General features: G+C 39.6%; 1 protein-coding gene across 2 annotated transcripts in view; it reads left to right on the forward strand.

The window, feature by feature from the left end:
* RBFOX1 (RNA binding fox-1 homolog 1) overlaps window positions 1-13,934 on the forward strand; it is a 438,314-nt gene that overhangs the window by 255,337 nt on the left and 169,043 nt on the right. For both annotated transcript variants that reach the window (XM_070760820.1, XM_070760821.1), the window contains one exon: window positions 375-428. In XM_070760820.1, the coding sequence (XP_070616921.1) occupies window positions 375-428 (54 nt within the window). The remainder of the gene's footprint in view (window positions 1-374; window positions 429-13,934) is intronic.

Consider the following 13,934-nt stretch of genomic DNA (forward strand, 5'->3'; position numbering starts at 1 on the left):
AGAAATAAACTGGAATCACTCTATAATATGTAAACAGATATATTGCTCTTGGGTTAAGTGGATTATACAAGAAATACCCCCAATTTGGTGGTGGGGAATGTGTGTATGTCGGGGTGGTGGGCACAATTCACAATTCACTACGCACTGTTTTATGTTGTGTGATTTTAAATTGTTAAAAATCATATATATATATATATATATATATATATATATATATATATATATATATATATATATATATATATATATAAAAGGACATTATACAATTCTTTACAAGATATAAAATAAAAACTGTACAGTCACAGCCAGCTGTAATTAGAATACCATGCCATAACTTCAAATTTACCAAGTTTGATTTCTTGTCTTTACTACAGGTTGGAAATTAAATCCAGTCGTTGGTGCAGTCTATAGTCCAGAATTCTATGCAGGTAAGCACGTGTGCTATGAAATCTTAGCGAAGGTTGGCTTTTCCAAATGATGCAGTTGGTTGCTGTTGCCCTGTTTCTTTGATGGATCTGATAGAAGCAAGAATTATCAAAGAATGGAGCACCTCCTTTATGATACCAGGTTTCAACGCCTTGGTCTCTTCAGCCTTGAAAGACGGCGTTTAAGGGGTGACTTGATCGAAGGGTATAAAATCATGCATGGGATAGAAAAGATGGATAGGGAAAAATTATTTTCTCTATCACACAATACTAGGACAAGGGGCCTCTCCTTAAAGCTCATAGGTAAGAAAGTGAGGACAAATAAAGGGAAATATTTCTTCACCCAGAGGGTCATTGGTTTATGGAATTCACTTCCAGAAGAGGTCATGACAGCTGTCAGCCTTCATAGCTTTAAGGCAGGATTAGACAGATTCATGGATGCCAAGTGTATCAGTGGTTATTGAAAGGGATGTCTAAGTGCCGCCTTTATGTTGGTTGAGGCAGGCAGGATTCCCTTGAGTACCATTTGTTGGGGGTCGGGGGAAAGGGAGGGTCTTGCCTTCTCTTTCTGCTCAAGATCCCCATGGACAATTGGTGGGCCACTGTGTGACACAGAATGCTGGACTCGATGGGCTTTGGCCTGATTCAACATGGCTCTTCTTATGTTCTTATAAGCCTTTGTCTTGGACGTAATTCAATTATATGTATTAAGAGAGAAAAATACAATTTCCTACATCCTACTAACTTTTTCTTCTCTTTTGTTGAAATCCTTGGCTTAATGGCAAACATGCCAAATTATGTGTTATTAGAAAGAAAAGTTTGCCATCCAAAAAGGCATTGGTGTAACCTTCTTATTTCCTTACTCTAAAACAGGGGTTGCACAGTTTTCTTAATGCTAGTTTCAGGGTTCCAAGTAACACCCCAGCCAAGTAGGACTTCGAGGCAAGCAGTGCCTCAAGGATCCATTTTATTAGAGATGCCATATTGGCACATCTTGAAAATCATGAATCTGAAAGCTCCCAGGATTTCCCCACCCAAAGAAAAGTTGAAGTCCCTTCTCCTGCACCCACATGTCCATCACATGGTCCAATCAATCCACCGTCCCAACTGGAGGTGCCTCCAAGGTATACTTCTCCAGATGCAGGCTAAACATCTTTCTTTTTTTTAAAAAAAAAAATAGTCTTTATTAATTTTCCAATGTTAAAAAAGCACAAATACTAAATACAAATACAAAATATGACAAAGACAAAGAAATTTTAAAAAATAGTAAGACAAAAATCAAATTGAACAAATACAGAATGTGTACAAATATAAACATTAAGAACACCTACAAGATATTTTACAGTATTTCGTGTCAAAATATGGGATGGGATAGAGCAGAGCAGAGCAGAACAGAGCAGAGCAGCAGAGTAGGAAGGGATCTTGGAGGTCTTCTAGTCCAAATAGCCAGCGGAGTTTGTGAACGTCACAACACTCAACATAGAGGAGAATGGACTGTCATCTGAATGAGGTGGTGTAGGATTCCTGCTTGAGCAGGGGTTGAACTAGATGACCTACAAGGGGAACTAGATGACCTACTAGGTGAGATCCTTGTAGGTCCTACTAGATGACCTAAGAGGACCTCACCTACAAAAAGATATTGACAAAATTGAACAGGTCCAAAGACAGGCTATAAGAATGGTGGAAAGTCTTAAGAATAAAACGTTATCAGGAAAGACTTAATGAACTCAATCTGTATGTTAAAGGGTTAAATAAGATTCAGGAGGGAAGTGTTTTTAATAGGAAAGTGAACATAAGAATAAGGGGACACAATCTGAAGTTAGTTGGGGGAAATATCAAAAGCAACATGAAAGAGTAGTAGATCCTTGGAACAAACTTCCAGCAGACGTGGTTGGTAAATCCACAGTAACTGAATTTAAATATTCTTAGAATAAACATATATCCATCCTAAGATAAAATACACAAAATAGTATAAGGGCAGACTAGATGGAACATGAGGTCTCTTTCTGCCGTCAGTCTTCTATGTTTCTATGTTTCTATGTCCCTTTCAACATACATATATATATATACATACATACAGTACATACAGTACATACATACATACATACATACATACACACACACACACACACACACACACACACACACACACACACACACATCTCTACTCAAGCAGGAGATCCTATACATTTCAGATAAATGACTGTCAAATCTCTTGTTAAAACTTTAAGTGGTTTTTAACAAGAGATTGGAGCATCCACAACTTCCAAAGGCAAACTCTTCCGCTGTTAAATCATTCTCACTGTCAGGAAATTTCTTCTTAGTTTTAGGTTGCTTCTCTCCTTGATTAGTTTCCATCCATTGTTTCTTGTCTTGCCTTCAGGTGCTTTGCAAAATAGGTTGTTCCCCTCTTCTCTCTGACAGCCACTCAAATATTGGAACACTGCTGTCATGTCAGCCCTAGTGACGTGACAGCCTGCCTTTCACTAGACTAGATATACCCAATTCCTGCAACTGTTCTTCATATACACGTATTTTAGCCTCCAGTCCCTTAATCAACTGAGGTACCCTATTTCAATGAATTGTGATGGCTGATGTCAAATTAAAAGAGTAAAACTAAATTTTAACTTATTCAAATTCAGTCAATGTTCATACTTGGAGGGATGGGAAATATTTTTTTGTTCCTGCTTTCCCATGTGGCTTATTTAGAGAAATGGAGTCACTTGCAATATATCTACTCCTGAACCAGGATTTTCTAACTGGGAATCATCCAATGATGAAGGATCCTCTCTGCCTACTATTTGTGCCTTTAAGCAGCACTATTAGGTAAAAATTATCTGAAGTGCCATACAAGACCAACTGTCCACAGCAAACTGCAATTGTGCCAAAATGACAACACCAGTCTTGGTGATCTTGGAGTGCCAGTGGACAGCCACATAAATATGAGCTAGCAGTGTGCTGCAGCTACCAAAAAAGCCAACGCAGTCCTAGGCTGTGTTAACAAAGGGATAGACTTAAGATCATGTGAAGTGTTAGTACTACTTTATAATGGAATATTATTTAGTTGCCAGATTCATTCATTGTCAACCTTCAGTCTATTGTACTCTGGGAAGTGTTCCTAGAACAGCATCTAATGTGGCTAAAAAAGCCAATCCGAGAGTGGCAATCCCTTCCACACTGAGCACAGATCCATTCTGTCCCCTGTCCGGCCCCTGGATTTTGCTGGTTCCAGGACTGTCCATTTGCCTCAGCCTGCCAAATTAGCGTCTACTCAAAATGGAGAAGGCCATGCTGTGTCTTTAGCCTCCAAGCTGAACGATCAGAGTTAAAGGTTTCCCAGCTGTTAATGTTCATTCCCAAGGCCTTTAAATCCCACTTGCAGATATCCCTATATTGCAGTTGTGGTCTCCCTCCGGGGTGCTTTCTCTGCACCAATTCACCATGCAGCAGATCTTTCGGAATCTGCCCATCATCCATTCTCACAACATGCCCAAGCCATGAAGACGTTGCTGTTTCAATAGTGTATACAAGCTAGAAATTCCAGCACATTTCAAGACTGTGCTGTTTAGAACTTTGTCATGCCAGGTGATGGCAAGGATACTTTGGAGACAGCACATATGGAAGGTATTCAACTTTCTCTCTTGCCATGGATAAAGAGTCCAAGACTCGCTGCAATACAAGAGTGTGCTCAGGATACAGGCTCTGTAAACCTGGATCTTTGCATGTTCTGTCACTTTCTTATTAAGCCAAGCTCTCTTTGTGAGTTTAGGGTTAGTGGCCACTTTACCAATACATTCATTCAGCTCAGTATCTAGGGAGAGAGTCTCAGCGATGGTTTAACCCTGCTGCTCTGTTAGAAACCACTATACACTTGTACTGTTTACGATTCTGTGTGACTCGCACCAAAAATTCTTTATTTTAAGTGCTTATATTTGGTCAATTTGAAAACTTCTTTCCCTTGGAAACTAGGTTGAACATTTCTGCACACAATGAAATGAAAATTATAAGGGCAGACTAGATGGACCAGGAGGTCTTTTTCTGCCGTCAGACTTCTATGTTTCTATGTTTCTATGTTTCTAAAATTGAAAAAAAATAATGCTTATTGGTTTATTTTGCTCATAAAGCCCACCCCCATTTGTGTGATTTTTTTTTCAATTTATAGATAGTTTTGTCTGCAATGTACAATTTTACTAAATTTGGTGTGACTTTTTTTGCCCAGCAAAAACTAAGCTCCCCACCTCCCAAAAAAAATTCTCATAGAGAGAACCCCTGAAATGATGAAATTTCAAGTTTCAGAAATGCAGGGAAATTTTTTTACATGGTCTCAAACTTTGATTTCGTGTTGCACAGACTCGAACAGAACAACAGGGTTAACCAAGATATACAAAGTCATGGACGACCTCTAATTCTTGTGCAAAGATTATAATATGGGGAGGTGAATCCACCTTCTGACCCATGACTTGCATTTTTTTCAGGGTGATTGTTAATCCAAAATCTTGGCAGGCCTTGCTAAAACAGTCAATGAGTCATTGAAGGTCTTCGGCAGAATGAGCGGTAACGGTAGCATTGTCAGCAAAGAGGAAATCCCATAAGCATTTGAGCTGGACTTTGCTCTCAATCTAGAGAAGCTAAAGAGTTTTCTGTCTGATCTGGTCAGGAGATAGACTCCCTCTGCTACAGTTCCAAAAGCATGCTTTAGCATGACAGCAAAAAAGATCTCGAATAGAGTTGGCACAACGATGCAGCCCTGTTTCACTCCACTTTGAATTCAAAGGAATCTGATGTTAAGCCATCCAAAACTATCATGCCCTTCATTTACTCATGAAAGGACCTGATGATGTTGATCTTGGGGAGGATTTTATAAAGGCCGTCCCCACTAACCAGGTCAAAAGCTTTTGTAAGATCTATAAACACTACACAATGTGGCTGTCTTTGTTCCCTGCATTTCTCCTGCAGCTGTCTAAGAGAAAATACCCTATCATTTGGGTATTGTTGACTCAGAATCCACACTGTGATTCTGGATAGACTCTCTCGGCAAGACCTGGAGCTTCTTCAATATGACAGGAGCAAACAGCTTCCCTGCCATGCTAAGAAGAGATATACCATGGTAGTTGTTACAGTCACCCCTATCACCTTTGTTCTTATATAGTGGGATGATATTTGCATCCTTCATGTCCTGCAATATTCCACCTTCCCTCAAAGAGAGACAGAAGATTGCATGCAGTTCTGTGGGGATGATCTCTTTGCAGCACTTCAAAACTTCGGCAGGGATATTATATTTCCCTGGATGTGGGAGACCAGAGCTGCATTTAATTCCTCTAAGGTTGGCTCACTGTCAAGCTCATCTAAGACAGGCAGGCAGTCAATGCCATTCAAAGCCTCATCAGTTATCACATTTTCTCTAGAATATAACTCAGAGTACTGCTGCACCCAGCGTGCCATCTGCTGTGTTCGGTCCTGGATAACCTCACCTGTAGCAGACTTCAAAGGGGCATATTTCTTCTGTGTTTGTCCTAAGGTCTGCTTGATGCCATCGTACATCCCCTTGATGTTACCTGTGTCAGCTGCTATCTGGATTCGAGAGTAAAGCTGCAACCAATAGTCATTTGCACATCTCCTGGCAGCCTGTTGGACTTTGCTATGAGCAGCTCGCAGAACCTGTAGATTGTGCACACTGGAGCAAGCTTTATATGCAATCAGAGCTCTCCTTTTTTCCTTGATGGCTGGTGTTGTCTTTCTGATCTTCTTACCATACTGACAGGGTGATGTTACAGACAGCATTCTTGAAATATTCCCATATTTTGGACACATTTCCTCCAGCTGGGCCTGGGAGGATTTCCTCTAATGCATGTGCAAATTAGAAACATAGAAACATAGAAGATTGAGGGCAGAATAAGACCTCATGGTCTATCTAGCCTGCCCTTATGCTATTTCCTGCATTTTATCTTAGGATGGATCTATGTTTATCCCAGGCATGTTTAAATTCAGTTACTGTGGATTTGCCAACCACGTCTGCTGGAAGTTTGTTCCAAGGATCTACTACTCTTTCAGTAAAATAATATTTTCTCACATTACTTCTAATCTTTTCCCCCAGCTAACCTCAGATTGTGCCCCCTTGTTCTTGTGTTCACTTTCCTATTAAAAACACTTCCCTCCTGAACCTTATTTAACCCTTTAACATATTTAAATGTTTCAATCATGTCCCCCTTTTCCTTTTGTCCTCCAGACTATACAGATGGAGTTCATTAAGTCTTTCCTGATAAATTTTATGCTGAAGACCTTCCACCATTTTTGTAGCCTGTCTTTGGACCCGTTCAATTTTGTCAATATCTTTTTGTAGGTGAGGTCTCCAGAACTGAACACAGTATTCCAAATGGGGTCTCACCAGCAGTCTATACAGCGGGATCACAATCTCCCTCTTCCTGCTTGCTATACCTCTAGCTATGCAGCCAAGCATTCTACTCGCTTTCCCTATCAAATTGTCAATTTGTGGTCTTCCTTCTTTGAGTAATGCAATCTCTGTTTGCAGTTTTATTCTGATGCACACCAAGGCATGGTCTGTATTGCAGTCAGCACCCTGATAGCTACGTGTGATTGTAATACTGGGAAGATTAGAACATTTATGTACACTTCTCCAGATGCAGGCTGAATATCTTTTTTTAAAAAAAATAGTCTTTATTAATTTTCCAATGTTAAAAAAGCACAAATATGAAGTACAAATAGAAAAAATGACAAACACAAAGAAATAAAAAATCAATAATAAGACAAAAATCAAATTGAACAAATACAGAATGTGTACAAATATAAATATTAAAAACCCCTAGAATAGAACACTTATAAAGAAGCAGCCTGCTAAGGAGAAATTTCCTGACAGAACAATTAATCAGTGGAATGGTTTGCCTCCAGAAGTTGTGAATGCTCCAACACTGGAAGTTTTAAAGATGTTGGATAACCATTTCTCTGGAATGGTATAGGTTTTTCTGTCTAAGCAGAGGGTTGGGCTAGAAGATCTCCAAGGTCCCTTCCAATTCTGTTATTCTATTATGTGTGTCCCTATATTGGATGCACCTCCATAATCACAGCATTTGCAAGTCAACATCATTTCACACGTTCTGTCATCCCCCCCCCCCTTTCATAAATTTCTGTTTCTTCCATTTTGGATTAAAGGAGACATCAAACAATTTCTCATTTTACCCCTGGCTTTGTTTATGGCAATGTGATTGTTGCTGTAATGAGCTTTAATATAGAAGCAACCCAGCCATAACCTTCCCTAATTGATTAATCAGAGACACTGGTTGCTTGATAACAAATTACTTGCCGTTAATGACAAATATCATAATACGTTCATGGTATACTCATGGATTCCCCCCCCCTCCAGCTTATATAGAATTAACTGTCCAAATTCTAATTGCCTTCAAAGAGTAGGCTAGAGGGACTTCACATATTTTGTACATTGCAATCAATACTTTCCATCTCTCTGGATGTTACTTTTCTTAATTTACTGGACTTTCCTTTAGCATTTATTTTGTCTCTTAATTATAAAATGGCATGTTATTGATTTTTGGCATGCAGCCTTATGGAGTTCCCCTAGAGCTATTTTATTGCCAGCCCTGGAGTGAAGGATTTGGCCTTCCTAATGAGAATCTTTATCACTATTAGACTGGTATTAATATGGGGCATGAATTATCATATCTTACTCTTAGAAGATAGAGTTAGCTGGTGAATGTCTAGTATTTACCTATTGAAGATACCTGTTCAGAGCTAAGTCTCCTCTTAGTTTTGGATCTAGTCATTCATGCTTCAAAGCACTGTCAATTCCCAATATTTTCAAAGCTTGTGGCAAATACATCTGAAGTCGTTGGAAGAATATAATTATCTGTACCATGTTCCTCCTCCTTAGTGCATCGCTGGTTGTGCAAATCTCTGTCTGTCTGTCTCCCTGTCATGACAGCTGTCAGCCTTGATAGCTTCAAGGCAGAATTAGACAGATTCATGGGTGCCAAGTGTATCTGTGGTTATTGAAACAGATGTCCATATGCCTCCTCTATGTTGGTTGAGGCAGGCAGGATTCCCTTGGGTCCCATTTGTTGGGGGTCAGGGGAAACGGAGGGTTTTGCCTTCTCTTTCTGCTCAAGATCCCCCATTGTGTGACACAATGCTGAACTCAATGGGCTTTGGCCTGATTCAGCATGGATCTTCTTATGTTCTTATGATCTGTCTGTCTGTCTGTCTGTCTGTCTGTCTGTCTGTCTGTCTGTCTGTCTGTCTATCTTTCCTTCACCCCCCTCTCTCTATCTATCTAGGCCTCAGGCCTGACTCTACTTTTCCCTCAGCCCCTCCCCCCCTTTCTCTCCCATCTATCTATCTATCTATCTATCTATCTATCTATCTATCTATCTACCTACCTACCTACCTATCTATCTATCTATCTATCTATCCATCCATCCATCCATCCATCCATCCATCCATCCATCCATCCATCCATCCATCCATCCATCACAGCCAAATACCACTCACTCATCATGATGTCCCCAGAACTGTAATGCCTACAAACTTGAAACTTGGCACGTATGTTCCTCTTGGCTTCTAGGTGCTTGCCAAGAAATGATTTTTCAAAATGACCTTCAGATCATTACTATTTCTTATACAGTGTTATATTAACATGATTGGATGCTAAGGAGTTAGATGTTCTACTCCTCCTCCCCACCTGAGCAGAACTGTGTTTGAACTGACAATTGCCTTATATTAACACAAACTGATGATACTCCTTCAATAAACTGGGAATGGGTGTAGCCAGCACGTGACTCATCTGGCACGTGACTCATCTGGCTCCATCACTGGAGGCTTTCAAAAGGGTCTAGGGTTGAAATAGAAGACATCCAAGTCCTTTCCAACTCTCTTATTCTACAGGTTGCATTCCAAAAGTAATGCAATTATTTTTAAAAAGTAATTTATTGAACAGATTTGCACATTTACAATTCTTCAAAGTACTGTCCTTGGGCCTCTACACATTTTTTCCAGCGACTCTGCCATGACCGGTACGCACTCTGGAAGGTGTCTTTGGGGACCTGTCGCAAGGTCTTCGTCACAATTGGTTGGATCTCTTCTATGGGTGAAAAACGGTTTCCTTTCAGGGCTGGGGACAAAAAGAAGTCTACTGGGGCAACGTCAGGACTATGGGGTGGTGGGGCAGTATTGGCACCTGGTGATTGGCCAGGAACTCATGGACTCATAGCGCGTTGTGGCAAGGCACGTTTTATGTCCATAGAAGAGATCCAATCAGCCATGATGAAGACCTTGCAGACACCTTCCAGGGTGCGTACGGTCATGGCAGAGTCGCTGGAAAAAAATGTGTAGAGGCTCAAGGACAGTACTTTGAAGAATTTTAAGTGTTTGTGCAAATCTGTTCAATAAATTACTTTAAAAAAAATTGCATTACTTTATTTATTTTTTATTCATTTATTGGATTTAGAAATACACCCTGTATGAATTCCATCAGGTTCAGGACTTCTTATACTTTCCTTTAATAAACAAAATGGGTGTAACAAAGACAAAGAAAATAGGCCATGCCAAGATATAACCCACAACCGATTTAAATCAAATTAAGTATAGTTTATTGAGCATTTCCCATAATTTAATAATTCCTGTCGCTCAAGTATATTCTGAAGGCATTTAGTATTTGTATCTCAGGGTTTAGTATTAGGTTCCTACCGGTACGTCTGATGCCATCGCACCTGTAGCGAAAATGCCAGAAGCCAAATCTCGCGTGAGGATGCTCACATGTTTGAGAGTTCACCAATTTTTGGTGTTGTTTTTTTGCTACTGCGCAGCAAAAAATGTCAAAAACCTGTGAAATCTGTTCAACTTGCATCCTCGCATAAGATTTGGTTTCCTGGGCATGCGCAGAAGCTGAATCTTGTGCAGGCATGAGCACCTGCCCGCCAGTCACCTGGAGCTGTATGTGTAACCAGTAATGGGCAGCCAAACTGTTTACTGCCACACAAGATCATCCATTTTAGCAGCTTCCTGAAATTAAATTCCCAATTCTGAAATATGGAATCCATCTCTTGAGAGATTATTAAAACCTCAACACAAGGGAGAGAGTCCCTTATAATAAGACTGTGGAACGGAAACTAGATGGATTTATTTATGATGCAAAATTAATGTCTGTAAGTAAGGCTGCAAATTAAGCTAATGAGAGAACGTTGTGCATGTATACTGCAAACTCACTCAGGTAATTCAAACATAACTCATTAGGAAATAAATGACTGAGTTCTAATCTGGCTAAATGGGAATTATAAATGAAAGTCAGTTTGCTGTTTGGTAACATCCAGACATTATTGTTCCGAAATCTTATTAGTATAATTCATACGATTATTAATTAATATCTAGGGAAAGCAGTCAGCCGTGCTTTAAACTTTCCCTCGTCTTTGGCTAATAAAGTGGTTATTAACTAAGAAGGTGATCAACCCATTAATATCAGAATAATACAGCCAGATCTAGTCCTGAATTTATGACCATGCAGAAACCATCCAGGCAGTGAAGGGCTACCAAATTTTTTACTACCACACTGTGGCCGTGGCTTATGCAGGACGCCCTGCATTTTCTTTCAACATCTTCCAGTGCAAATTGGGTACTCTGGGCTGGAACTCCATTTTCGCTATCCCACTGTGCCCCCCCCTCGGTCTGGGCAGCAGCTCACCCCTGCATTCAGGTTAAAAAGAGATTTGGTGAGGCTGCATTCAAAGAAAGGTAGAAAAGAAACAATGCTAGTGCATTGCAGCACCTGCTACAAGTGGGATCAGCGATCCACTAGAAAAAATAGAGATACATGGGCATCTCTGTGCCTACCTCCTCGGTGCTTCTCGGGGCTAGGATGTGTACGTGTGAGCCCCGCCACAAGATTTTGCCTCTGTGCATGCACCTGAAGCAAAATGTTGTGCAATTTTGGTGATTTTTGCCCATTTTTAGCTTCTGCGCATTCGCAGAAGCAAAAATATTGGTGAAAATTGTCAAAATCATGCAAGATTTTGCTTTGGGTTTATGCACAGAAGCGAATTCTTGCAGCGGGGCTCACGTTTTTGCTGAATCCAACAGAAAAAACATACATATGTATCACATGTTTTTGCTGAATTTTAAAAATTAAGGCAGACTAGGATAGCGCTAGTTTGGCTTCATTCTGGCCTCATCAGCTAGCCATACCCTTATTGAGGTTTATATATATTTAAAAGAGATATAAGATTATATATATAATATCTCATGAGAGATGAAATTGTTTTATTTTAAAAATAATCAAGTATTTTTTTAAAAAAATAAAAAATATTCCCAACTTCTTCAGAATTATCTTGCCTACAACTGGGTTAAAATTGCATATAAATTCAATAAATAGATGAACAGATAAATAGATAAATAGACAGATAAGTAGATAGTTATAAGAAAAAGGCGCAGAGAGAGAAAGAAAAGAAGAGGATTTTTTTTAATTTTTAAAAGTATACTAGTCTATGACCAAAATAAACCCCTTTCACTCTTTCCATTGTTCAATTTGCTTCATGGCTGACGTGATTTCAAGAGGTTCCAAGATCAAGCACTGATAATAAGCAGCAGAACACAAAATAACTGCGTTAATAAAAAGGAAGGAAACACCAACAGTTCTGTTTTGGAGTTTTGACATTATCCTTTTAGCACTCTCCCTCCCTCCCTCTCCCTCCCTCCCCCACTCACTCTCTTTCTCTCTCTCGCGCGCCCACATGTTTCATGGAAAATTCAAATTACATTGTGCTTGGGTTGAGAGACTCTTTTTTCAGCTGTTAAATGATGAAAGATGTAGCCACTTTGGAAATAAAGATGATGTATCTGCGGAGAAGCTGTTGATTTAAAATATCTTTAATCTTGATAAATAAGTTTTTAAGGAGAGAGGGAGAGAGAGAGGAGAAGGTTATACAAAGCTTTCAGTGTGGCACTGATGAATGGCAAATCCACCCGTTTCTCAATTGGCGGTGAAGGCACACACCACAAGGCATAACCACATTGTACATCATCCCAGCCGACTCATTTCTTTGATTAAATATTCCATCAGCACAGGCTATAAGGCGGTAAAACCTTAGCACAATTCATAAGATGCGCGTCCCGAATATACATAACTCACTTCCTTTGGTGGAGAGTCAGCCGGTGTGTGGGGAAGAAAATTAGAATGGAGTTAAATTACTCCATAGGACAAGATCAATAGAGATAAGTGTGTGATAGGGAAAAGTCCCTTAATGCAATGCAACGGTAAGATATACTTATGACTTGACAACTTGAAGCAGACAATTAAAGTCAAAAATGGAACCGTGTAATGTAATTCAACTCTAAAGCCGAACATAATCATAAATGGTCAAGATACTAGTCATACCTTGTTATAGCTGCAATTCCGCCCTCCCCCACCCAATATGCATGCAGTTCTTTAATCAAAACAGATTTTACTATCCTGTTTCTTCTTCTTTCTTTCTTTTAACAAGAAGGAGGATGACAACTTGGTAGAATAATAAGCAGTCAGCACATGAGAGCTGCAGTGGTGGTATTCAGCTGGTTCAGACCAATTCAGGCGAACTGGTAGTAGTGATCTGTGGGTGGATCTGCCCACCTGCCCTGGTGCTATGCTTTGAAGCCACATGCATGCATGCAAGCTGTCACTGCACACCCACTCACATTTGTGAACCAGTAGGGAAAGTAAGTGAATAATAACTCTGGAGAGCTGTCCAAATATCCATTTTTGTTTGGGTATATGTATGTATGTATGTATGTATGTATGTATGTATGTATGTATGTATATGTATGTATGTGTATGTATGTATATATGTATATGTATGTCACATGTTTTGGCTGAATTTTTTAAAATTAAGGGAGTCTAGGATAGTACTATTTCGACCTTGTTCTGGCCTCATCTGCTAGCCATACCCTTACTGGGATTTGATCCTGTAGGTTCTGCCTTGTAAGGCAGATAATTAACCTCTAGGCTAGAGAATCTGATCCCTTCAGCTTTCTACCAGGGAAGGGTTATATATTTTTTTCCGTCAGATCACCCTGGTATATTAAAGGAGTGTCACAGCTTCCTTTTTGCCTCTAGGCCCAACCCAGGGCCATTTCCAAGGCAGTTAATTTATTCATAATCGACCAACTATATTCCGTATGTGTCACACGCTTTTGCTGAATTTTTAAAAATTAAGGGAGACTAGGACAGTACTATTTTGGCCTATATATATATATTTAAGCCTAAATATATATAGGCCAAAATAGTATATATATTAAATAGTAAAAAATAGTATATATATATAGGCCAAAATAGTATATATATATTTTTGGTATATTCGGGTTTCTTCCCGTGTAGGATTTGTCCCGTATAGGATTTGGAAATTCCTGGCGACGTTTCAACGAGGTCCCACTCTTCATCTTCAGGCTGGTGTTTCTGTCCTTGTTCTAGAACGTCACCAGAAATTTCCAAATCCTACACGGGAAGAAACCCGAATATAC

This window comes from Erythrolamprus reginae, chromosome 9 (assembly GCF_031021105.1).
Source record: "Erythrolamprus reginae isolate rEryReg1 chromosome 9, rEryReg1.hap1, whole genome shotgun sequence".
NCBI classification, from domain to species: Eukaryota; Metazoa; Chordata; class Lepidosauria; order Squamata; family Dipsadidae; genus Erythrolamprus; species Erythrolamprus reginae.